We start from the raw sequence: 27,419 nt of genomic DNA, 5'->3' as shown, positions 1-27,419 counted from the left end.
AACAATCTTTCTAATTCAGAACACAGACTTAGACCTATTTTTGAAGTGACCACACAATATCTGAAAGTATAGATGTACAGTCATACATCTAACCAATTTTTTTATCACAAAGACTATTTTTTCCTTGCGGATTCAATTTTGTCCAATACTAAGCCTCTCTGTATATGCCTAAGCCTGCTTCTGGCCTCTTCATTGTGTTTCACTTGTCATTTGTCCATTTCTGTGTCAACACTACACTTACTCAAAGATTGGAACTTATAATAAGTCTTGAAATCCACAAGCTCTTTTATCTTTTTCTTCTTTAGGTATTTTTTTCACTATTTTAGGCCCTCTAATCTCCCAAATATATTCTACTTTTATTATTTTATTTAAATTCAAATTAGTTAGCATATAGTGTGGTGTTGGTGTCAGGAGTGGAATTTAGTGATTCATCACTTACATATAACCTCCAGTACTCTTCAAATGCTCCCAACCAACGCCCTCCTTAATGCTCATTCCCCATTTAGCCCATATCCTTACCCAACACCTCTCTAGCTAGTCTGTTTGTTTCCTAAGTGTCTCTTATGGTTTGCCTCCATCTTTGTTTTTACTTTATTTTATTTTTCCTTCCCTTCCCCTATGGTCATCTGTTTTGTTTCTTAAAGTCCACATGATTAAAATCATATATTTGTCTTTCTGACCTATTTTGTTTAGCATAATACACTCTAGTTCCATCTACATTGTGCCAAATGGCAAGATTTCATTCTTTTTGAATATATATACATATATATGTATACACATATATATACATGCCACATCTTCTTTATCCATTCATGTACATTTGGGCTCTTTCTATAATTTGGGTTTTGTTAATAGTGCTGATATAAACAATGGGGTGCCTGTGCCACTTTGAATTAGCATTTTTTTATCCTTTGGATTAATACTTGGTAGTCCGATTGCTGGGTTATAAGTTTGTTCTATTTTTAACTTTTTCTTATTGTTTTTTATTTTTTAAAATTTATTTTCTTTTTAAAAAGATTTTATTTATTTACTTGACAGACAGAGATCACAAGTAGGCAGAGAGGCAGCGGGGGTGGGGGGGAAGGAAGCTCCCAGCCAAGCAGAGAGCCCAATGCGGGGCTCAATCCCAGGATCCTGGGATCATGGCCCAAGCCAAAGGCAGAGGCATTAACCCACTGAGCCACCCAGGTGCCCCTTAATTTTTTTAAAAAAATCTTATTTTATCTATTTATTTATTTTTAAAGGTCTTATTTAAGAGAGAGAGAAAGAAAGAGAGAGATAATGAGAGAAAGAGAGAGAGCATGAGAGAGGAGAGGTCAGAGGGAGAAGCAGACTCTCCGCCAAGCAGGAAGCCCTTTGTGGGACTCAATTCCGGAACTCCAGGATCATGACCTGAGCTGAAGGCGGTTGCTTAACCAACTGAGCCACCCAGGCACCCTATTTTTAACTTTTTGAGGAACCTCCATACTGTCTTCCAGAGTGGCTGCACCAGTTTGCATTCCCACCAACAGTGCGGGAGTATTCTCCTTTCTCTGCATCCTCACCAACATCTGTTGTTTCCTGACATTCTGACAGGTGTGAGGTGGTTATCTTGTGGTTTTGATTTGTATTTCCCTGATGATGAGTAATACTGAGCACATGCTTTCATGTGTCTGTTAGCCATTTGGATGTTTGCTTTGGAAAAGTGTCTATTCATGTCTTCTGCTCATTTCTTAACTGGATTATTTATTTTTTGGGGTGTTGAGTTTGATAAGTTCTTTATAGATAAGTTCTTTATAGATCTAACCATTTATCTGCTATGCCATTTGCAAATATATTCTTCTATAGAATCAGCTTATCAAGCTCACCCATACAAAAAATAAATGTGTAGGGTTTTAAGTGGTATTGCATTGAAAGTATAAATCAATTTGGAGAGATTTAACATCTTTACAATCTTAAGACATGTACCCAGTAAGTATGGTTGATTTCTTCATCTAGTTAAGTCTTGTTTTACATCTCTCTTTACAAGTTTAAATTTATTTCCCTGTGAAAGTTTTGCATATCTTTTGTTAGATTTATTCTCCAATTAAAAACATTTATGTCAATGGCAAATTGTAAATGTTATCTTTTCCTAAATTTTAACTAATATTTGATAAAATGTAAGTATTTCAAACTCTTATTGATTTTAACAATAATTCCGTATAATCTTTTGAAATTTGTATGGACAGTTATGCAGTCTGCAAAAATGATAGCATTTTTGTTACCTTTGCAGTGCTAAGATCAATGTTAAAGCAAAGGGGTGATAGCAAGCAATTTTTTTTTGCTCCTGATTACAAAGAAGTTTTTAATGCTTTGCCGTTAAGTATAATGTTTTCTGTTCAGTTTTAGCTAAGGACATTCTTTTCTATTTCTGGAGTTTTTGAGAAACAAACTACTATTTTTCTATTATTTAATATAAACTATTACATATATTATATATTATTGTATATAATATAATATAAACTATTATTTATTTTGAGAAAAAACTACAACTTTTCCATATCTTTTGAGGTAATCATATAAAATTTCCCCTTTAATCTTTTTTACTACAGAGTCTTGACTTTTTACCTTGTAACTACTTACTTTACTGAATTCTTTTTATTCCATTTTTTTAATTCTCTAGGATTATTTTATTTGTTGTCTTATTCAAATGGAAAATAACAATATAATAAAACTTAAACATAGGGGTTTACTTATCAATATAAAGGCATTATTATCTTTTTTCCTGACATTACTGGGAATGTTTATAATCTTCCACTTTTTTTTTTTTAAGTTATTTATTTATTTATTTGACAGACAGAGATCACAAGTAGGCAGAGAGGCAGGCAGAGAGAGAGGAGGAAGCAGGCTCCCAGCCTGAGAAGAGAGCCCGATGCGGGGCTAAATCTCAGGACCCTGGGATCATGACCCGAGCTGAAGGCAGAGGTTTTAACCCATTGAGCCACCCAGGCGCCCCTAATCTTCCACTTTTAAAAGTATGATGTTTATCTAAGTTTCCTTCTATTTGAGCTAACTAAAATTTTCTCAGAGGAATGGTTGTTGAATATAATTAAATAGTACTTCTCTGGGTTGGCATTTATCAAAGTTATCATGCAATGCCTTTTTAAAGACTGATCTGCCATGTCCTCAGTGTTAACAATGTAGTTCAGTAATGTTTCATAATTTTCTCCTCAATTTTATAAAGCTTCAAACCCATTTATCTTGTTCTGGTATTAGACTCTTTAAAATAAATTCCCAAATTTTCCATTAATATACACCGATTTAAGCCAAAATTTGCTAAGAAAGTTAAAATATGACTCTGATCATTATTCATTTCCACAGTGTTCATGTTTCTAAAGATACTCTTTGACTTTATGAATTTATGGGTTTATTGTGTAGTATAAAACATCAATTTCTTTTTTTTTTTTTAATTTCTTTACTCAATAGTTTAAAGAATGAAGATAATAATAGTAGCATGAATACAATGTTAATCATGATTTATGGATACTCACCCATTCATTCATTCATTTAACGAATATTTACTGAACATATTTCATGTGTTGAAGTGGAAACTCCAGGGTGACAGCATGTACTCACTTCTCATGAAGATCAGCTGTGAACCCCAAGGCTTAAGTTCTGATGTACTAACCTTCACAAAATCTCAGCTATGTCCATGCCTTACTTTTATATTGTCCAACAGTCGAGGTGAAGGATGAACTTTTATGATAAGCCTATAGTTTCGGGTAGACTTTGACCTAAATCGGTCTCCTATCTCATGGGTGACAGATTTAACAGGTCAGATAAAACAGCGCTGTTAAATATGACCCAGTTTGGGACTGGGGACTGAGAGTAGTAGGTTTCAGGCCTCTGCAAGGGTCTGATTTATGCAGATGGTAGTCCTGTGATTTATTTTGTTTAATGGCAGCATCAGCAGGGTTACATTTTGGAGTATCCTCATATTACAGGTTCAGAGCAGCAGTTGGAAGGACCCAGATCTTAAATTTCTTAGAGAAAACCTCCAGATCATCCTGATAAACATTCTAACTCCCTGCCAGGCACTGTTCTATGTGCTGGAACATAGAGGTAGACAGAAATCAGATTTCTGCCCTCAGGGAGTATATATCCTTTGGCAAGGACTGCACTGAACGCCTTATGTTAATCTTTTCATCTTTATAGGAAAGCAAAGAATTGTTTCAGCAATTGATTTAAAAAAAACAAAAAACAAAAAAGGTTAATTGAATACCAAAAGTGACATTGAGAGGTAGTAACCGAGAATTTCAGCTCATTTTTATCTGATTCCCAACTCTTTGCTCTCATTGTAGATTATTTATAACAAATAGTCTTTCAACTTTGACTTAGCCAACAAATAGATTTAGCATGCAATTCTTAGGAGGAATAAAGGCACTAAAATAAATAAAAACAACCCTTAGGAAAACATTTAACAGTATTTTTTATAGTCAGGGAACATAGTCCAAAGGGTTATACAGTAACCACAAAATCTTAAGCCTTGGATCCTATCTTAAAAATGTGTATAAAATTTATTCTGCTTCATAACATATTCACCTTTTCATATGACATCAGTATTTTAAATTGCTTAACATTAGAAGCAACTGCTACTAACAGGTTTCCTAGCTATGTGTATGTGTGAATGAGCAATTGAGTTTATCAGTCTTCGAAAACTGGTTTGAATCCAGGAGGTCTGATCTTCCACATCAGGTTCAACATACAGACAGAGAACAGTAGTGTTTTTTTTTTTTTCTTCCTCAGATTAAATGTTGTAATATTTTTTGAACTCGCATTTATATTAATATGTGATTGTAAGGGGCAAAAATTTTTCACTGCTTTGTAAGTCACATCAGAATAACCACTGAGGAGAGGTGGAACGGCAGTTGAGAAAGTTTCTGAGGCAACAGGATGGAAATTTCAAGAGCATTATTTCTATCGCTGAAGTTGTTTATAACATTTTGTGGTTTGATAGAATACCTGGTTTACTCGTCAGTCTCTTTAATAGTCTGAGGGAAGTATTTCTCAAAAGACTTTATCTGTGAAGGAATTTGCATAAGAACATTCTTATTTTACCACTGACTCTGTAATTTTATCATATATATAGAAGAGTTTCAAGTGACTCACACTCCCCATGAACGAATTTCTTCATCTAACCTCCAAACTTCATTTTTGTTGTATTGATTTTGGCATGTGTGATAAACACACTACTTTTTTTTTTCTTTTTATATTAGAGTTAGTGATGGAGTGTCCAGCTTTGTGAGTCATTTTTACTATTCAGAGGGAACAATGACTTAATATAACTTTGTCACAATTTCTTTTATTCCATGAAGAAAAATAATAGTTCAATGTTGAATCTGTAATCTCTGAAATATCTGCCCAACACTTTCTCATACTTAAGCCTGTAAAGTGTGCTACCAAGGTAATTCCTACTTTGTTCTAAGCTTATACTGGAACAATAAGTATTCAAACCCATATTTTTTAACCAAAAACCCAATACCATTATGAAGTGAATTCAGTGAATAGTCATTGCTGATGCAACCTTGACATATAATAAAAAAAAGTTCCTCTCTGTGCATTTTTATTTTTAAAAATTCAAGATTGTCTGACATGAAAAAGAGATGATGGCCTTGGCTGCACATGTATATACACGTGCGGACACAAAAATTTAAGCTTCATGTTCTAACTTTTTTTTTAATATTCAGTTAGCCAACATCATGTTCTAACTTTTTAAATAAAATAGATACTATGAAAAAATATTTCATGTTAATCCTTCTGGCTTTGATGTCCTGGTACTCTAATTTGAGATACATGGTTATAAGCATTTAGGTATTTTCTTGTTAAACATTTAGATATTTGGATATTTTCTTACCATATTCTTTCACCTAACCTGAAGGCATTAAGTTAAAAACATCCATATTTTTCTGAGATTATCAGAGCATTAGGAGTTTCACATGTAGGATTTTTCACCATGTGAAAAATTACCATGTGATTTTGCTTAGGGTCCTAGAAAGAGCATGTGTTATGCAAGAAATAAATTTTGCTCTATATTGAACTCACTTATTAGTTCTGCCTGTGATCTCAAGAAAGTCAATTAGCTTCCAGGAGACTCAGTTGTTTCATCTATAAAACATAGGTGACGACTAAACCATGCCCATCCCCCAGGACTATTGGTAGTATTGAATTAGATAACATATGAAAAGTAATCGGAAATAGAATAATATAATGAAAATATTATTTCAGAAAGCTTATTATCAAATAAATAAATAAATTAATATATATGAGCCCCAAAGGTAGCAAACTACAGATAGCAGGATACAAAAGAAAACAAAAGTGCAGATTTATGGTTTTTTGGAAAATGACTAGTGGTAAACTCTTGAAATCCAGAAAAGAGAAATTAGGTAACGGTTAAAACAAGGGGCAGCTTTAGGTTTACCATTCTTTTTTCTTTTTCTTTTTTTTTTCTCTTTCTTCATTGTTTAGAACTTGGCTTACAACAAACAAACGAACAAAATAAAAAAACCAAAACACCAAAAAACAAAAAATGAAAAAAACTGCTGTTTTCCAAGCTAAAGTTTGAAGCCTTCAAAGTTTAACTACAAGGTTAACAAGCCTTATGTAAATGTCATCACAAGCACCTAACTCTGCATACAAACAATTCTAGGCTCCATGGTCTTGACTATTAATAAGTAACTCTTTTACTTTCTTAGGGAAGCTACTTAGAAAAACCAAACAAAGCGGAGCAAACGGAAGAAAGGGACTAGAAAAATTTGATGGACTGGTCTTATTATGTGTGAGTATTAGGCCAGTGAAATGATATTCCAGGTTTCTATTCCCACTGACCACCCCCCAAGCCAGCTTATTTTATTGATGGTATTAAAATGAAATCTTACACAAAGCAGGAAAATAAATCTTAACATGCAATAATATAGAAAAATCAATAGTGATAAATGGTGCTATAATTAAGGTAATAAAAATCTTTAAAATGTGAAAAAAATATATATTTAAAAATAAGAAATGATCTTATTCTGGTGTGTGTAACTCACAGGGTCAGGAACACCAGTGAGGATAGGCTGATGGAAGTCTCCATTGTGGGGTTAGCAGCTGTTGTGAAATAGCGCCATCTGGACTATTCATCTTTTGTAACTAATGACTTCAGGCAATGTTGGTGGGTACATTGAACTTTCCAAATGCTCTTAACCTTTAGACTGATAGTCTCCCGAAGAGTTAAAGTATCTTTTTTAAAAAGCTAATAGCTAAGGTGTATCATGACTTGATATTTAGGGAAATAGGGCAAATTCTCAGTGTACCATATATAAACCCAAAACAGAGACTCTCCTATTGCAGAAATTTAGAAAAGCCAGCAAGCTATCCAACATTGTAATGAGTGTGACTGGGTCATGCAACTTAGGATATACAGTATTATAAAAGGTATTATACCTGCAGTTCAAAAAGTAGTTTATAAAGTCAATTTAGTTCAGATTTATTTTTATAATTTTTTTTTTTTTTTAAATGGGAGACTCACAATGAAAAGGAAACTTCCACATGTTTGAATTTGCATTTCTCTTTGAAATTTGCTTTCCTAATTTAGGGGAAGTTGGACATCATGATTGTTAATTCCTCCAGGTTCTATTGTTTTGTTTGTTTGTTTTTCTTGTGAGCATTTATTTCTGTGGGTATCAGCGGTTCACCTAAGGCAAAGGAAAACTTTGACCCATATTTGTGGGAGTACAATAATCCATGAGATAACAATTTACAAAGTATTAAAATAGCATCGAGAAAATTTAATGATGAAAGAATCCGGGGATCTGCATCCCTGACCCATATTTTCTTTCTCAGTTTTGAAGAGAAGCAGACAAAAGGCCACTGAACTGTGTTTTGAGACATATGAGCACAAAGAGTCTCATCTCGCCCTGTAGCCATGAAAAATAACTAAGGATGAATGACAGAAATACTGGAAGGTTCTGGCATTGTGTCTGCACACCGTAGGTGGCTCACAGACTGGCACTGTTTTTTTTTTTTTTTTTTAAAGATTTTATTTATTTATTTGTCAGACAGAGAGGGAGAGAGAGCGAGCACAGGCAGACAGAGAGGCAGGCAGAGGCAGAGGGAGAAGCAGGCTCCCTGCCGAGCAAGGAGCCCGATGTGGGACTCGATCCCAGGACGCTGGGATCATGACCTGAGCCGAAGGCAGCTGCTTAACCAACTGAGCCACCCAGGCGTCCCACAGACTGGCACTGTTAAGATGAGTCCAGGAGCACTCTTTCCAGATGTCACCAACATTTCCAGTGGCATTATAGTTGTTCTTGTTGGGACAGTCATCATGCCTCCTCTGCATTTTTGAGAGGCCCCTCATAACTAAGATTGTTCTCTCTAGAGCTCAAAGTTCAGAGAATAAACTCTAGGCTGTTCTTTGTCAAGGGGTGGCCCATGATAGATATAAGGATGGGCAAGAGAATCCATGATGGCTTTGTGTGAAGGATCCTGTCCATTTGGGACAAATGCAACTAGTTAAGTCAATTAGACTGTCTCACTCCAGAATTTAGACTGGCGAATACTGGCCAATGGGCAAAGAGGTAGAGTAAACAGAGTAGAAGGTCTTTGTTTCCACCGGAAACGAGCCAGGTCCCATAGGTTTCTGAGCTTTGTTAGGTTATAGTTTGAGTCCATATATATACCCTTTCCTCTAAGGATATTGGATAGAATCTCTGATTCTTGCTACCAAAATACCTCACTAATGCAAATATATATATATATATATATATATATATATATATTTAATTTTGAAAGAAACTTAATATATATATATATTTAAGTTTGGTGTTTTGTGTTTTGCTTCAAGTTGTCTCCAGTTTTAGCTGAAGAGCAGGAGATCTTACACTTACTAAACCAAAGAATCTGTGTGGTGGCCAAATGGAATATCTGGGAATACATGAAAAATTTCCTCTCACATTTTTGGAGCAGAAAATGGATGAAGTAAAAAGCATGATCTGTATTTGGGGAGGGAGGTAGGCAGGGAAGTTTATGCTTAATGATCCCAGTCTGGTCTGTGAAATAGGTTATCTGTTTCTAAGGACAGCTAACCCGAGGTTTGAAAGTGATTGAAAATTCTAAAATAACCCATTCGGACAGCATTTTAATGGATCGTTGCCTTTGTTGCCTAGCAGTGGGCTCTGCAGAGATATTACATGAGAGTATCAATTTCAGGAACAGAGTCATGAGACTTTCTTGATCCTGTTCAACAGCACTCGGCTATAAGGTGAGTAGAAAAAAGTAAGGGAAGCAGAGAGAGGAGTTGGCAGTCCTCTGAAAAACCTTTGTGTCCAGTAAACCAATTTTATTCTTATTCTCATTTTCCTCTAAATACCATTAATTGTAATACAATTTTTAAGCCATGGGGAGTACAGTGTCTTCGGAAACTCTCATGATCAGTTCTTAACCCAGACTGTGAATACCCAAGAACAAGGTAGGATCCTATATTGTTCATAAATTGAGTACTCTCTTGGAGAGGCAGGAAAAGCCATTTCTTTCTTTCAAGTCTCAAACAATGTCAAGAGGGCAGCCTCTTAATGCTAATACTGCAGTTGGGACTAGGGTACTTAAGGAGCCACACATGCTGTGTCTCAGATGACTCGGTCCTCATTCATGACCCAGATCTGTGAGCTTGGTGGTGGTGGTGGTGGAGGGCAGATTTTCTTATCTTATTTTTATTTCTACCTTAGTAGTAACAACAGAATAAACAGTGGCATAAAGCATTTTTAGCCCATCAGAAAAAAGAAAACAAGGACTTTAAATATACAGGAGCACTCATAAGTATATTAAAAGAGTTAATACCACTTGCTGAAGTACCAACATTAATGCTAAATCCATTACATAACTTCATTTCTCTTTTAGTAAAGTATGTGCACTGACGTCTACACTTCAAGTATCTCTGTAAGTTCTGAAATCCATGTGATGTCAGAGAACACAGCTTAAGATAACAATATTATTTACATAGAAAAGTAAACAAGTGCACATAATTTCTAACATTTATTTTAATCATGTGGATCATGCCATTTGAATTTCGACTCTTGTTTTTAATTATTCAGGCTTCTTTTATAAAGTCACTCTATACATTAAGTTTTGACAAAAGAGATATTCTACAATCAGTTGTAAAAATTTTAAGTAATTTTAAAAAATGGTTAAGAATCACAGTCATGGTTAATTGAGATTTCTTGAATCTCCGTAACAGGTTCTTCACCCGGGTGTGTGATAGAAAAGATCCTCAGCACTTGATTTACATTTGCTAACCAAGGAGTTTAGAGAACAGGTGGAAAGGCAAACTCAAAACACATTAAATCGTATCTAAAAATAAAGGTGTATGATTGAGATTATAAGATAAAATATATTACTGAGACAGACTCTTAGAAGTTAAAGGGAGAGTGAGTCTCACGCTTCCGTGAGAGAAATCTCCTTTCTCTGAGCAGAAAAGGGGAAAACAGAGAGAGAGGTTCAAGGCATCTGGTCAGGGGCCAAAACAGAAAAAGGAAAGAGAGTGACTGTTTTTTGAGTCATTAGTCAAATTACCCCGTGGTGGGCCCCCAGGGCAGCAATTATAGCAGATCTTAAACCAAACTTCCAGGGGACACCTGGTGATGGCATGTCAGGAATGGCCTGCAATCCCTGTACCAACAGATGCAAGATTACTCCACACTTTGCTGTGAAAGAGAGCAGAAAGCAAAGCGGTCAACGCTCCAAGGCAAGACACTTTGCTCTTTATTGGTCCTTCAGGATAATCACAAATCCTTAGCACAGTTTCTCAAGCACGTGATGTGTGACAAGGGGGTCTTAATGGGAATTAGAAGGAGCTATTTACAGGAAAGATACGATATGCTAATCTGCCTGTTCTATGAGTTCTGCTAAACACAGCCTAAGGGCAATGCATACATCCGCCAGACGACCAGGAGGCTGTTTGGGCTAAGGAGGCTTCAGGGAAGGCAACTCCCTGTGGCTTTCCCATGGCAGAGTGGTCCTGCAGGCCTATGTCCTTCTCTGAAACCTTCCCTCACCCTCATCAGCCTCTGTGTTACATTTTAGCAAGATAGGTAGTATGGCTGATTTTCTGCTCTACATGAACCCCCAAAATGGCACAGAGATAACAGTACTGGGAAGGGACAGCTGTCCTCCATCAATGCTAGGGATATTCAGGATATGAGGATTATTGCCTGAGAAAAGATCTACTTTGTTCAAACTGTAGCCAGACTGGGCTCTAAGGATACTTTAGAAAACTATGGTCTGAATTATGAACCAGCCTATCCCAAGAGCCTGCATATGAGAGAGATGGTTTTGATCACAAAGCATAGAATTTAAGACTCCACACACTGGAGCATAACCCCCTGGATACATATTGTGGTTCTCTCTACAGCTGGCTATATCCTTTGGCAAATTACTTAGCCTCTCTGGGGTCTCAATGTCCTAATCTAAAAATATACATTAAAATGATATTATCTCACAGATGTGTTTTGATGATTAAACAAGTTACCATATAAAAAGCACTTAGAACAGGGCCTGACACATAAGAAGTACCATGTTAAATGTTAACCATTGCTATATAACTTTTATACACTTAATGTTTGATGTTTACATTGCATTTTCTGTTTAACTTTTAAATATATCTTAAGGGGAATAAAACTTGTTTCACATTCAGATATTTTTGAAAGTGGAAAAATGGGAACATGTCCCCTGTTTTACTTGGAAGAAACTGGTATAACCAACCAGTATATTGGGGTGATATACTAGACAGCATGTAATTAACTAATAAATTAAGTATAGCAGGAAATAGTACATGTTCCATAGAATTGTAGAAGAAAAGACTAGTCACTACTACAATAATCTGAAAAGGTTTCATGGATGAGGGTACAAATGATCTAGGATCTCAAGGGATAGGTAGAACTGTAAGATCAGACTCCCCTCTCTATCCCAGTAATTTTATGATTTCTTGGAAGCACTTCTTATTCATTAAACAGACAAAAGAAGAATGAATGTATACTGAGAAAGTAACCTACACAGAAGAGGACTCATTTGGGAATTATGGAGTTGGGGTGGATAAACCTTGATAAAAGACAATCAGATCATAAGGTTCTGAAAAGTAAGAGGTAGGAAATGGTGAGTCAAAGACAATTATTGAGGGGCGCCTGGGTGGCTCAGTGGGTTAAGCCGCTGCCTTCGGCTCAGGTCATGATCTCAGGGTCCTGGGATCGAGTCCCACATCGGGCTCTCTGCTCAGCAGGGAGCCTGCTTCCTCCTCTCTCTCTCTCTCTGCCTGCCTCTCTGCCTACTTGTGATCTCTCTCTGTCAAATAAATAAATAAAATCTTTAAAAAAAAAAAAAGACAATTATTGAACAGAGAAATGATGTGCCCTCATTTAGGTGACTAGATGCTTTTCAAGTCTGCAATGGAGAACAAGTTTTTTATCATAAAGTTGTAGAAAGAAGTTTAATTAACAGAACATACTATATAACATCTGAAAGTGAGAAAATTGGCCTGGCAGAGATATGCAGGCAGGATAATGAGGTCTAGCTCACTGCCAGGAGATTAGTGGCTTAAGATCTACTTCCTATATTAGTTCACAATATCTTGACTAGGAAGAGGAAATAAGTCAATGTAGGCAAGCTCATCCATATCTAAATCATCCATATTCTCTCTTTACAGATCTGGATGTATCAGTTGAAGTCAGGAAATGTGGAGGGTTGGAACTCTGGCAGAGAGATAAAGCATATCTACATTTTTCCTGTGGCTAGGGCCTGAAAGAGTTTTTCTTCCTCCAATATATAGTTTTGTTCTTTTTTTCCTTTGCTTTAAATGATAGTAGGGACTCTTTGTAAATTATCTAAATAATGACACATCAAACCAGGCTTCAGCCTGATCACGTTTCCAGGCTCTACCTTTTCTGGACCTCTCCATGTTCCTTCTCTATCTCCCACCTGCTCCCACTGACATGTAAATCATTGTGCCTGCTGTGCAGCAGCTCACTTTAAAGAAAGGCATCCCACTCAGATCCTAATGGAATAGAATGAGGAGGCTATTTTTGGTACCATGTGAACTTAGGATGGAGTTAACTGGATTGGAGGTGAGCAGCTAGAGTGAAAGTCTGCTGATGAGATCCCAGAGCTAGCTGTTTTGAACTCCAAAGGGCATTCCAGGCTCTGGGACCAAAGACCTTCTACTCTTCCCGAGGCAGGTTGTCAGCCTTTCCCTGAGATTTCTCACACAAATCCTCCGTCCCCATTAGTTGAGGCAACTTGAGAGTTCCTTATCCATAAAACAAGGGATCTGAAATACTTAACAAAAATCTTCAAGGTAGTGTCTTTGGCCACAGTTGATTGTTAACTAATACATGTAGCTTTCTAAGTGGACATAAGCAAATGCTTCTTTCAGAGATAACTTTTACTATTAAAGGCATTTTTAAAGACTCAAAAAAACCCTACCAGACTCCACTAAAGAGTCTCTAATGGTAGAATTTCAGAAACAAATTAGGTAGCAGGAAGGTATATTTTTGGCAAGGGGTCTGCCTGGTGTTCCTTAATGATATTTTTTAGTTTCCAGTATTGAATGTTGAAAAACCCTAGACCAGGGGATTAAAGTCCTAGCAATGGGTCCTAATCCTAGCTCTGTTTCTTACTACTACTTTAATTGTGGGCAAGACATTTAATTCTTTGAATCTGTTTCCTCATTTGCATATTTTTTGTCAGAACAAATAAGGGCACTTCCAGTTCTAGTATTCTATAATTATGCCATATTGCTTCTACTCGCTCACAATTGCAGCTTATCAATTAGAGTTCACAAAACAGAGATTCTTTGCAGAAGGGAAATTCATCAAGTATGTAGGATGTCCCAATTAATTCTCATTATTTCATTGTAATAGAGAGTCCTCACTACACATTCTGGAAGGGTAGGGGGAGAAAAAGTAATAATTGGGTGGGAAAGATTTTAGTGTAAATACTGTTTTCCTCAGAAGGACAAAGCATACATCCATTAAAAAGAATATAATTTGTATTAATAAATTTCTGGTTAAAATTATCAGAGCAATTAAAAATAGACTCCAGTAAGATTCAATATTAAGAAGTTATAGGTAAGAGCACTGTATTTCTCTACTTAAACTATTTACTATGATAATAATTGTGGCTAACGCTTACTGAGTACCTAAAATTTGCTAGCAATTATGCTATCCATTCAAAGATTGAAGTTCAAAGGAATATTCTATTATCAAGTGCACCACCTTTTTGACAATGATTTTGAGTCCAATAAATATTCACTGTATTCTGCCCAGACTCTTACTTTGATGTGCATTAGTGTTTCCCCAGACTTGCTTAATAAAAAATAGATTAAAAATAGAAAACAGTTACCAAATATTCCAGTATTTGTACTGTCTTAGAGATGAAAGTAGCAAGTCCGTATCTCATCGTAAGTCTCTTTTCCTAAATTATTTTCCTGGACATAGTTCAAGTAGAACAACCAATTTATTTATGTCAGCCTTGCTCTTTTTAGTGACCTCTTATTGACCAGTGTTTTAGATGAAGAGGCTGGGCAGCAAACAAAAGCATGTCACAGAAACACTGACTAAGGCCTTCCGCTCCACATTCACATTTCTCCCTTTCCATCCCCTCAGAAAGAAGACACAGGATGGTTCTAGATATGACAGCTTTATACCAATGATTGTTCACTCTGAAATCATCTCAAACTTGAAACCCATATCTGTGCCCATGAGCATATGCACACTCATACATTCACAGCTAATCTTACTTGGTAAAATGACTTGTTGCTTCCAGTTCTGTGTCTTGTGGACGAAGATTATTATACACGTATTTCAGGTCTTGGATTCCACTCAGCTCAGGCAATCCTGCATGTAGCATCTTAGCAAAGCAAACAAAACCAAAGCAAAAAATTCAGAATAAATATAAATCAAATCATACTTAGTCAAGTTTGGTTAAGCTTACTTGGTTAATTCTACAAATACAAATAAACTTAAACTTAACATAACAGTGTCTTTCAGTTTGTAAATATTAATGGATATAATTTATGTTTTTTTTAACTCCTTGTGTTTGCTAACAAAAGCAACAAAACAGTAATAAGAAGAACCAATAAAGTTGTCAAAGTGCTTGCAGATTAATAATTTAATTTGATCTTCACCATAAACCAGTGAAGTAAGAATGATAGTAAGATTATCCTCACCTTGTCTTCTTGTAGAAGAGGCATATTCAGCACTGGATGGTAGAATAATTAGGATTCTAGTGTCAGAATTTCTGGACCTACTATGTAAAATCTGAATAATCATGAAAAGAGTCTCTTAAGCTCTTGAAACTCCATTTCCTTTTTAAAAGTAGAGATAAGAATACCTAACATTCTACGTCAATCAAATGGCTAATGAATAAGAAAAAGCTTATTCTTATAAATTGTTACACAAAAATTATATTGTAATACCCATTTTAAAGAAGAAAAACTTAATCCCCCAAAAAGTGTAAGTGAGGTGTCCAGATCAAATGGTGTATAAGTACAGAGTGTACAATTCATCCCTCTGAATATGTGACTCATACTATAAGAACACAATTCTTCCTAGTTAAGTGGTGATTCCATCTGTTAAAAATTATTAAAAAGGGCACCTGGGTGACTCAGTTGGTTAAGCAACTGTCTTCGGCTCTGGTCATGATCCTGGAGGCCCGGGATGGAGTCCCACATTGGGCTCCCTGCTTGGCAGGGAGTCTGCTTCTCCCTCTGACCTCTGCCCTCTCATGCTCTGTCTCTCTCCCTCATTCTGTCTCTCTCTCTCTCTCAAAAAAAAATAAAATATTTTAAAAGATTATTAAACCAAAGAAGTAAAGATAGAATTATACAAAGTCTCAGATATATTTATTTTCCTGCCAACATTTGGAAACATACTGTGTTTATATTATAATGTAGACTGAAGGGATAATACTCTTTTTTAATTATAGGCAGAAATAAAGAAAATGTTTTTTGAGAGAAAGTAGATCTTTCTGAAATTTAAACTTTGAAAAAGAAGAAGAAAGAGGAAGAGCATGAGGAGGAGGAGAAGGAGGAAAATGTCAACAGTACCTTTATGACTAAGATGATAAACTATTTCCCGCTCTGGAATAGAGGCACTCTTACTGTAGTGGGAAGTTAAGAACAATGCTATTAATGCTAAAAATAAAGGGTAAAGTGAGAATAGGTTTAGGAAGGATGGATGAATTGTGATTGACTTGATGAAGTTCAAGTGAGGAAAAAAAATGGATTTGAAACTGTTTTCCTTTCCTACTGTCCCCACCCAGGCAGAGGCAACAGCATATATCCAGGAAAGCAAGACATCTCTTTCATTAGTTCACAAAAAGGATTCCAGAAGAGCTTCTAGAACATAAGATGTCAAGATATGGGCCTAAAGAGGTGAGTAGGATAGGATCTTTTAGCAATATAAAAGTTTGTACTTTATCCTAAAGGCAAGACAGCTCTTTTGGTATTTTTAAATGGGCATGAAAATAATTGAACTGTGTTTTAAAAAGATCATCATTGTTATTTATGGAAAGTGTATTAAAGTGAGGCCAAATCAAAGACTAAAGTAAGAGAATGTTTAGGAATAACGAAAAAAGATAAGTTACTGGATTTTAAAGATATGTAGGAAGTCGAGTTGGGTGATAACTTGGATATATTTGGAGGGCTGAGTAGAATCTAAATCATATAGCTGTAAATACAGATTTGGGAGTCGTTAACATATAAATGTTAATTAAAACCATGAAATGGATCAGGTAGTCCTGGAAAGTTGTTAAGCGCTTCTCCTCATGGATGATCAAAATCCATGATATCTAATTTTGAGCAAATTCTCTTCTCTCATAAACCTTTTCCTGTTTTCCTATTTCCTTTTTCCTGTTTCACAGCAGGAAACATTTAAACTGCCACCAATGTCCACCTACCAAGAACTTCATATCCTCTTGATTCCCTCTTCTTCCTGACTCCCAATGTCAGATACATTATTCTCCAAAAACCACCTCAATAGTCTCTTGTATTCATTCCCTTTCCCACTGGAATTATTATCCTCACTCAGCAACTTGTCTTCATTTTCTTAGATAACTTGAATAGCCTTTTTCTAGTTCTCTTATCCCTCTCTCTCTACTTATATAACTTGAGTTATCTGTTTTAAGTCTGAGATAGATGATGGTACTCTCTTCACTAAAAGCAAAGAAACTTCGAGGTTCTCAGGTGTCTATATATCAAAGTCCAAAATCCCCATTCTGGTCATAAATGCCTTTTATAATCTAACTGTTATCTGTCATTTCATCAATTGCTATCTAGGTCTCCTTTGTACTACAGACTAGTACATTTGATTACCTCTATCTCCAACACATGTCATGCGCATGCTCTTTGAGCTTCCATACATACTTAAATGTTTCTCTCAATCAAGATTCCTTTCCTTTCTCTCCTTACCTACTGAAATTCCTTTTGAAAGTGCAGCTTAAATATGTCTCTCTTCTTGAAGCACCACAGATTTTCTTGATATGATTTAATTACTGCTTTCTTTGTACAGTAAGGCAATCTCGGTTGCACCGCTTTCAAGTACTGTTTTGTTCACTTATATGTTTATCACATTCACTCTGAAGCCCTTTGAGGACAAGAAATCAGTTATTTGATGTTAAATTTTTAATATTGCCAAGCACAGAGCCTTGCAAATAGAACTTAATGTCTGTGAAGTAATACGTGTATGTATGCATGAATGAGCGAATGAATGAATGAACGAATGAATGAAAAAAATGTCTGGCCTTATAAGGTACTAAAAGCCTAGAAGTAGCAAGTTCAACCCTGACTTTTAAATTTAAAATCGACCATAGAGAGGTATATTCCCAGCAGCAACTACAGTCTAGATTAGGCTTTATCTTTTCAGTTTTGTACTTAGAGTTCTAGAGACTCTGACAGTCCATCTGCTAAGAAGAGGCTACTTACCTAGGCCTGAATTGCTTTGCTTTCTGGTTTCTCTGGATATTCAGAATTCACACCTGCTTGCTTATAACTCCGTCAAATATTTTCTTGGAAAGTACACTCTGTGCTTACTACTTCTTCTCCCCACACCCCCATTGTACACCGACTACCAAGTGCAGATGGCTTCAAAATAGATGAACCCAGTTCTCTCCTTGTTATGTGGTTGATTAAAGGTAACAAGTGCAAACTTTGCCTCTGTTGAGAGAGGAGACTTTGAGTATTGTGACCCTGCCATCAGAGTAAGGACAACGTCATTCTGGGGTCCACATAGTCATGTCAGTTCTCTGACTCACAGAGATGTGGTTCAAGTACCTCATAGCCTAGGGTAATAACTTTAATTGGAGCAGTAAGAAAAGAAAATGGTGGCTAGGCTAGTATAGGTAATGAACAGATACAGGTGATAAACAGATAAGTTCCTTTTTTTAAAAAAACTATCTTATTAACATATAGCATATTATTTGCCCCAGGGGTACAGGTCTGTGAATCATCAGGCTTACACATTTCATAGCACTCACCATAGCACATACCCTCCCCAATGTCCATAATCCAACCACCCTCTCCCTACCCACTTACCCCCCAGCAACCCTCAATTTGTTTTGTGAGATTAAGAGTCTCTTATGGTTTGTCTCTCTTCCAATCCCATCTTGTTTCAGGACAGGAAGACTTGTAAAGTTTCAGCTTCTGTTCTCCTCCTACTAAGTCCAAAGCTATTTTGATAGTTATGCTTAGGGAAGCAGACACTCTTTGCCACCACATAAAACAGTTAGAAAGATTTCTTCTGGGAAATATCTGATATAATAATGGGTGTGATAAACATTTTAAACTGGGTGAATGGTCCCTGTGTTCTTTGGGAGCCTTCCATAATAGCTGATATTGATTTTTTAATGAGAGAAAAGCTGATGAAATACAGGCTTTTATGTTAGTGAATTCAGCCAGCAATACTCTTGGGTCTCCTATAGATGTTTTGCTTTTAAGCAAGATGGGAATTTCGTGGATTATTTTTCCCCTGCTTCTCCCAGGGGTAAATAAAAAGGACTGTGGATATCTGGAAATATGCTGCTCTCAACAAGGGATGAGCCATTAACTCCAATACTAGACTCACCGAACACTTGTGACTCATAATCCTGGACACTGACCATTCACATAAGATAGAATTTATGACCCATGTCAATTATTTCTCAAGTTGTAACTGGGTCATGGAGTAGTAGATTGAGTTCTTTAAAAGAGGTTAATACAACAAGAGTCCGTTTGAGAGCGAATTGAGGGAAATATTGATTACCCATATAGGCAGAAAATAATCCTTCACAGATTTAAATTCAGTTTTTATTTCATAGGAATCTATGCCAGAGAAAATGTCCTGAAACTTTTACTGATGCTTTGGTTATCAACAGAATCCCATAAGAAAGAAACCTCAAAAGCAGAGACTGGAGAGGTAAAAGTTCAGACACAGAGGGAAAAACACACTATTGTTTCATATGTATTTATTCATTTGTCTAATTGGTTCACATTGCTTCTGGTTTGTTTCGATTTCTGTGAGTCTAAATCTAAGATTATTTGCTTAATCTGAATTAGTGCTCTTTACTGCCAAAATTTACTCCTTAGCCTATAAGTCAAGACTTGAATAATTAGAACATAGGAAGATTGTTATTTTGGGTGCATGATGTAACAGAAATCTTCAACATTTGATTTTAATATTATTTTATGAAAAATTTCTTCAGATACTTGATTAAAACAGCATCTACTTCTTTTAAATGAAAAAAAAAACATTATTTGAACTGTTTATAGTTTTTTGTTTGTGTGTTTTTTTAGAGAGAGTGTGCACAGGTGTAAGTGAGGGGAGAAGAGAGGGACAGAGAATCTTAAGTGGACTTCCACTCAGCATGGAGCCCACATAGGACTTGATCTCACAACCCTGACTGAGATCATGACCTGAGCTAAAATCAAGAGTTGGATGTTTAACTGGACTGAGCCAGCCAGGTGCCCCTAAACTCTTTACTTTAGTAACTATTTTATATATTATGACACATGCGCTTTTCTTTTTAGATAGGTAGAAAAGTTTATTAAACAAGAGAAAAAAGCCCACCAATAGATTTCTCAATCAAGTTTTTCAAACAGCTGTCATTTCACATTATTTTGGCATGCTCACTTTTGTTATTCAGCATACTTTTAGTGTCACCTGAGAAACAGCATGATCTGTATTTGTGCTTTTCTAATTTGGGTTTATTTTTAAAATGTCTGTGGCTGGTTCAAGTAGTTGTTAGAATATGGTACTTACTACTTGTATGTAGTTATTTATAACATTATAGACATTTTAAAATGCTAGATACCTCATTTATGGTATACATGAATTTTATCTTCCTTATCCTATTGAAAATTTTAAGGCTGCCTAGGTCTCATATGTTAATGTATCCTCACAGTTTTGGCATACAGTAAATACTCATGAACTCATGGATTCATGATTTAGAGCCTGTTAGAGCCTCAGAGAATATTAGAATTATACTACCTAAATATTTATATGTAAGTGGAGTCAAGTTCACAGAGTTAGACCTTGAAAAGTTTCCTTTGTGGTATGAAAACGGATTATGAACCATAAGCCATCTCATGATTGCAATATGGCCTAATAGAATTGGGAGATAGAATGCAAATCTACCAGTATGAATCACTGGCTATTATTAGAAGAGCCAACTTGAAAATTCTGGAGATGAGCAAAACTTTATATGTCTAGTTCACACATAAAGAAACCAAAGAGGCTTTATACATGATAGATGACATGTTTATAATCTTTTTAAAAATATCTATTTTTTAAGACAGAGTAAGGTGCCTATGTTATTTGAAAGTTAAAACAAGGATCCAGGGGCACCTGGGTGGCTCAGTGGGTTGGGCCTCTGCCTTTGGCTCAGGTCATGATCTCAGGGTCCTGGGATCAAGCCCCACATCTGGCTCTCTGCTCGGCAGTGAGCCTGCTTCCCCCTCTCTCTGCCTGCCTCTCTGCCTACTTGTGATCTCTCTCTCTCTGTCAAATAAATAAATAAAATCTTTAAAAAAAAACCAAAAACAAAGATCCAGTCATATCTTCATTGCAATAAGGTCAACATTTATTCAGCACTACCCAATAGAACTTTTCTGCAATGTTGGCAATGTTTTATATCTGTGTTGTCCAATATGGTATCACTAGCCATGTGTGGCTATTGAACACTTAAAATGTGGTTAGTGAGACTGAGGAGCTGAATTTTAAAGTTTCATCAATATTAATTATTTAAATTTAAATAACCACACATGAGTAGGGGATACTCTATGTGACTCTGCTCTTTTGGATTAATAAGGATCTCATATAATAAATTAACTGAACCCTACAACATGACAGGCACTGCGCTAAGTGCTTTATATTAATTATCTAATAGGGTTATTATGAAATATAAATCAATTAATACACATAAAACACTTAGTATAATGTTCATGCAAAACATTCACTATTAGGTTATTTATTCATCAGTCCTACAAAATAGATGCTGTTATCTTCATTTGATAGATGAGAAGCATGATCTTATTGGAGAAGTCTGTGCCCTTAAAAGCATCTAGTAGAATTATTGTTATCTGAAGGTTCTAAACCAGCTATTTTTTATGATTGCTTTGACTCCAAACACCATACTGACTTACCAAAGGTGCGTTTCTCTCCTATATTTTGCAACACTTCCTAGTGTGTATGTGCCTAAAGGAATCCCCACATCCTTCTCCTAGAAGATATTTCTATCAGATCCCTCTCTTCTCACTGTGTATATCTAGTCTTCATCTCTTTAACATTGGGCAGTGGAATGAAACTTAAATTTTCATATAGGAACATGACTCAGTAGACCCAATGTGTACCACTAAATACAGTTGAGGTCCTAGGAAGCTGTCTTATATCTTTGACCCCAGTTTCTTAATGTGGAAAAAGGCAGAGATTGGGAGGGGAGCCAGGAAAAATCCTTGCCTGGTCTACATCATTGGTTTGCTATAATGTGTAAATGAGACAGTATTTTTTAAAGTACCTTTGAAAAATCCTTAAGCACAATACAACTGATAGAATATTCTAAATTACTGTCCTTAATCTAGTATTTTTAAAAGTACTTTAGAAAACTCCTTAAGCACAATACAACTGATAGAATATTCTAAATTACTGTCCTTAATCTTTAATCAAAATATACCAAGATAACCTCTCAATACATCAATTTTATTGTGAATAGAAATGTTTGAGAAAATAACTGTGAACTAATGGAATGAATTATTAAAAAATGTGTTTATAAGTTATACAATGGTACTTTTAGTTTGTTCATTCCTTTCTGGTTTGAATAACTCTTTGGGGAATGCCAAGCCATTAGCAAAAATAGACTACTGAAAGAGAGACATAAATGAAGCTTATTATTTTTGTTGTTTCCCCAAGGGACTTACCATTTCTAACAGGTTCAAGAGCAGTTGACTGTGCCTTCTGACAATATTATAAGCTTGACAACAAAGCTCCACAAAATCTTGGAAATGCTGTGGGTTTTTCCCACCCTCTGTAATGAAGTACTCCATCTCTGAAGTGAAAATAAAAGGTGCTCGGTCCCTGCAAACCAAAAACAATAGCAACCATAAGCAGGAGGACAAATGGTAGGTAGAGCTCAATTAGGCAGTAACAGCAACTTATTTTCATTTGAATTTTTTATGTTATTTTCTCTCAGCTCTAAGGACTGGAACCACCCCCTTTACGGAAAAGCTGGAAAAACTTGCTAATTGTAGGCTTTGAATAGCTTAGCTGGGCTTCAACAGAGAAGGAAGAACAGGTTATTTTGCATAGATTCATATGGTCTTAAATATTTAATTCCAAGTTATATGTGATGGAAATATTATCCATTAAAATTAATCTAAGGCCAATTAATAACAAAGGCAATTTTACAGACACTATATTGCTAAATTGTTGCTAAATTTTAAAATAAGAGAACAGACCGTATATTTGAACTTACGTTGTTGTTTTTAAGTTTTCTTTTTTTTTTTTTCTTAGAAGATATTGACTCTTTAGGGAAAAGGTTTCAGGTAATAGCTAAGATATATAGTGACAAATTCTTTTAGAAGGCAATTTTTGAATAAACAAAGTTAAATTCACTGTCATATGCTTTGTAAGGGAAATAAAAGAAACCTGTTTTTTCATTTCACACTAAGCTCAATAAAAATACTGGTCAGAAAGAAGGAAATATGAGCAAACCAATGTGAATTGGTAGGTTAATAATATTACCTCCTGTAGTCCCAAGGTTGAATAGAAAAACAAAGGACCAGAGTAATGATCCTGTTTTCTCTATTTTTGTCATTTCTTTCTCATGTTCTTTGAGACACGAAGAGACCCAAGATGAAACAAAAGCATTTCTAAGAGATTAGCAGAGGAAGGATTGGAAACACTTCTCTGTGATGTGAAAAACAATGATGAGACAAACCATGCTGATACTGATTTGACTTAAAGTCCTCTAGAAACATTTGAAATGGGAATACAGTTTTGGGTAAAACATTGTTTTTAAAAGTAAAGATTTTGGGGTGAATTGAAATAAAACATTTAAAAATTTGAGCTTAGCAGCCTAGATATAATTGAGGTTAGTCTAAGCAATAATTGAAAAAAGTCATGGAGTATTGAGAAAGCTGCTTTTTAAAAAATGATAATAATAAAGAATGATTATGTTCTGTATTGTTGGATGCTTAGCATTTGAATAAAAATATAATACAGTGGAAAATCTTGCTAATCTGATAGACCTCTTAGAATTGTGGATATTCAAATTGGAAAGCTACAACCCAGGCATTCTGTAGGTGATCTGGATCAGTAGAATCTGATTACAGGCAAGTATTTTAAGAAAGAAAGAAAATAAATAATGTACTTCTATTTGGTTGTGATTATTTTATTTATTTTAGTGATTCATGTTACCATTGACTGTCCAGAGGGGAAGCTGGTATAATAATATATTCAATCATTCAGTCATTCTTTCATTCAACAAAATTTACTGAGCACCTAGATACTGAGGACTGTGTCTTAAGAGTCAAGTCCAAATTTTAAAATGTTTGTCTCATATCCTTTTATTTTTGGCCTTCATTGATTTATCCAATTTATATGCTATGAATCTACTTTACAACCCTGTGTTTTAGCCAAACTGGAAACGGAGCTATTGAAAACAGGAGATATATCATGGGTTCTAATCCTGGACCTGCTGTATCTCAATTCCTTCTCTCTGAGGTTGGTGAGTAATACCCAGCTCTTAGAATTCCTGTGAAGATTACTAAAAAAAATGTACACGAATGCCTAACACATGGAGAGGCTACACACTTGGGAACTGCTCTGATTAAAAGAGCTATGCAGAGGGCACAGACTGTAACCCTTGTCAGCCAGGTTTTCAATCGTGTTCTAGCGCTTACTACTTCTGTGAACCTGGGCAACTTACTTGTCCTCTCCATGTCTTAATTTCCTCCTCTGTAAAATAGAGACAAGGGCACTTGACTCTTAGGACTTGTGAGAAGATTAAGTGTGTTAAAGCATATAAAAGTATTAGAACACATAGTCTGGCACATAGTGAGCATTCAACAAATGTTAAATACTTATTCGTCCTCCAACTAAGAAAAATAAATGGGTTCTCAGAGCTGAATCTTGTCATAATTAAATCTCCCTCTCTCTTTAAAAATGCTTAAATGTCCATCCTTCCTTCAAAGTTTAATTTACTCTCAGCAACTCCATGTAACCTCTTTGTGTGCATAAATCCTTAGGTGGACCTTTGAATTTGGTAGCAGTTGAAATTTTGAAATAATTTTAAGAGAGTCTTAAATTGTATAACTTCCTGAAATTTTCTTTTCTAATGTGATAGAGATTCTTTTTTCTTCCATATGCTTGATCAAACGGATTTCCCTTGGAAAGTTGTTGTAATTATGCTCGAGTTCATGTGATAACATATTTCCTCCTTCCATGGTAAGCGCCATTATAAATCAGATGAAGAAACACCACAGCAGAAAGTCAAATACATAAAAGAAACATTTCTGAATTGGAGAAAATATAAACCAATAGTAATATTGAAGGACCCAATCCTGGCTGTGTTTAAATATTTCCATAATCTAAATTTTCAGTAGGTCCAACAAAATAAAATGCAACCTTTTTTTCTATATGACTCGCAGGACTCACTTCTGGCCAATTTTTAAAATGACTTAGACTAAAATTTTTCTGTAAATGGAAAGAGGCTGCACATGCGAAACAGAATCCTATCCCAACCATACAAGCTGTTAAGAGTCGTAGCTGGGATGTGCTTTATCAGTTCACTCAAATGCGAACCTAATCCGAGGTCGCAGAATTAATGTATTGGAGACTATATCTGAAGTTTAAGCAATACTTACAAATCTGAGATATAAATTGGTTGTGGCAAGAAAGCAGATAAGAAACTATTTGATCTCTTAGAGTCCATACTGTACTGCATTCTGATTCATATGCTGACAACCTCTCACTTATAGCTTGTCAAATTTACCAGAAATTTCTTGTTTTGACTCTCTTACTCTATTTCCAGATTAGTGGTTTTACTATTATTTGCTAAAGCCCTACCTGTTCTTGCTTCTGTACCTTTTACCTATATTGTTTCCTGCTTCTGGCCATGTTACTCTCTCTTTGTGCGTCTCCCACTTAATGCCCTAATTGTTTTCTAGTAAGTCTTCTCTAATTTACCTATCCTTTGCTGATTTCTCTCTTACTTTGCCTTCTCTTTTAATTTAGCCCTACAGCTAATCTATTTCATTCTTTATAGTCTCTAGTTGTCTTATGATTTTTCCCCCAAATGACCTGTATGATTTTCAAGGGAAGAGGCACTATTTTGTCTTTCCTTTATTTACTCTTAATGCCTCAAACAATATTTTGACAGTATTCTGCTATGGATGCAACAGCAAATATACATAGCTCATGCAGTGAAGAAGTTAGATAATTTAACATTTATGTGGGAAGGCCATTTGGACATTCTTATTTTATTATAATTTTATTATAATTCTGTCATTTTGTTGTCAAAGTTAATCTTTTTATTAACTTATAATTAGTCCTTCTCTGAAAGTATTATTCTGTAAAAATGCTAAGAATATTTTCTAGATGAGAAGTGAGTAGTACTTTAAAAATGCATATATACTTGAGAAATTTAAGGATATTTCTGTTGCAAACAAATACTGATTATTAAGGAGACAAATAAATTCATTTGATATGGGAAATAGCAGGACAATTAGTAATTTGCTGTTTGTTATTACTTTTGCATAAACCCCTTGAACCATTCTGTCAATGTAATCTCCTTGGATAAATGCACTAGAACACTAAGATCATCATCATTAAAAATGTATACATTGCCATTGCACTGAGGGTGCTTCAGTTTTCAGGATATGTCTCTCCATTAGGTCACTTTCATCTAGCCAGGGATGAATGGACCCAAAATGTTAAGAGTACTATAGTTATTTATCAACAAATATTTATTCAGCATTTACAATAGATATGTATAAGGCTTATAGGTGAGATTGAAGATTTTAAAAATAAACATCCTAAAAGCAATAAAAATGTATTGATAATAATCAAAGTGTTTTGAAAAAGTCCCTCCAGCTGTAACATGGAAAAGAATTTGCAACAGGGAAGATGTATGTGAGTAGATCAGACAAGAGACTTTGCAGAAGATTTTGATTAGATATGAGCCTAGTTCAGATTAGGATTGTGGAATGCAGTACAGAGAAGTGGGTAGACAAAAAAAAATTTCAGTCAAAAACAAGAGGACTTCATACGGTTCAAAATGAATAGGAGAAGAGTGTTAGGAACGGGTTTAAATTTTTGGCTTGTATGTCAGGAAGATATAGTGCAACATTCAGAGTGGGTTCAGCTTTGAACAAGTTACCTTTGAGGTGTCTTTGAGACAGACAGGAGCAGATGATAATGAAGTATTGTGATCCTTATTTCCAGACCATAAAGAAAAGATCTAGCCTGGAGGTAAAATTTTGTGAGTTAAATTTCTACTTTGATTACCTAAGGACCTCAGGACACAAGAAGCAATATGGTGGTGAATTCTCTGAGAGTTCTTTTTGCCATGTATACTCCAAACACGGAGTTCAAGAAGCTGGCAATCTGGAGATGCCAGTGAATGCAGACAAAAAAATTGCCAAGAAAATCCTTCTCTTTCTAGCCGAAGGCCCAGGAAAGGGGTAGCCTAAGAGAGAGACAATGTTTAGACAATAACCACTCTACTCCAACCAAATAATGCAGGAAAAGAAAGTATGTATAACTCCATTTCCCCCACCACACCAGTGAAGGCTCCAAGGGGATCCTAAAACTCGATTCTCACCAAGTTGTAATGAGGGACCTCAGTCCCGTGTCTGTGAGTAAGGAATTGGTATTGGTGGAGGCATTACAGGATTTCCTTTTCTTTAG

At 35.5% G+C, this 27,419-nt stretch overlaps 1 protein-coding gene across 1 annotated transcript in view; it reads right to left on the bottom strand.

Annotated features, from left to right (window-relative positions):
• PIK3C2G (phosphatidylinositol-4-phosphate 3-kinase catalytic subunit type 2 gamma) overlaps positions 1–27,419 on the bottom strand; it is a 364,772-nt gene that overhangs the window by 75,112 nt on the left and 262,241 nt on the right. The window contains exons 25-26 of the mRNA XM_044227234.1: positions 22,430–22,586; positions 14,783–14,892 (exon numbers count right to left, since the gene is read on the bottom strand). Of these exons, the coding sequence (XP_044083169.1) occupies positions 14,783–14,892; positions 22,430–22,586 (267 nt within the window). The remainder of the gene's footprint in view (positions 1–14,782; positions 14,893–22,429; positions 22,587–27,419) is intronic.

The sequence above is a fragment of the Neovison vison genome, chromosome 12, assembly GCF_020171115.1.
Source record: "Neovison vison isolate M4711 chromosome 12, ASM_NN_V1, whole genome shotgun sequence".
Lineage (NCBI taxonomy): Eukaryota > Metazoa > Chordata > Mammalia > Carnivora > Mustelidae > Neogale > Neogale vison.
Note: the sequence above shows the minus strand (reverse complement) of the source record. Positions and strands in the feature narration are given on the sequence as shown.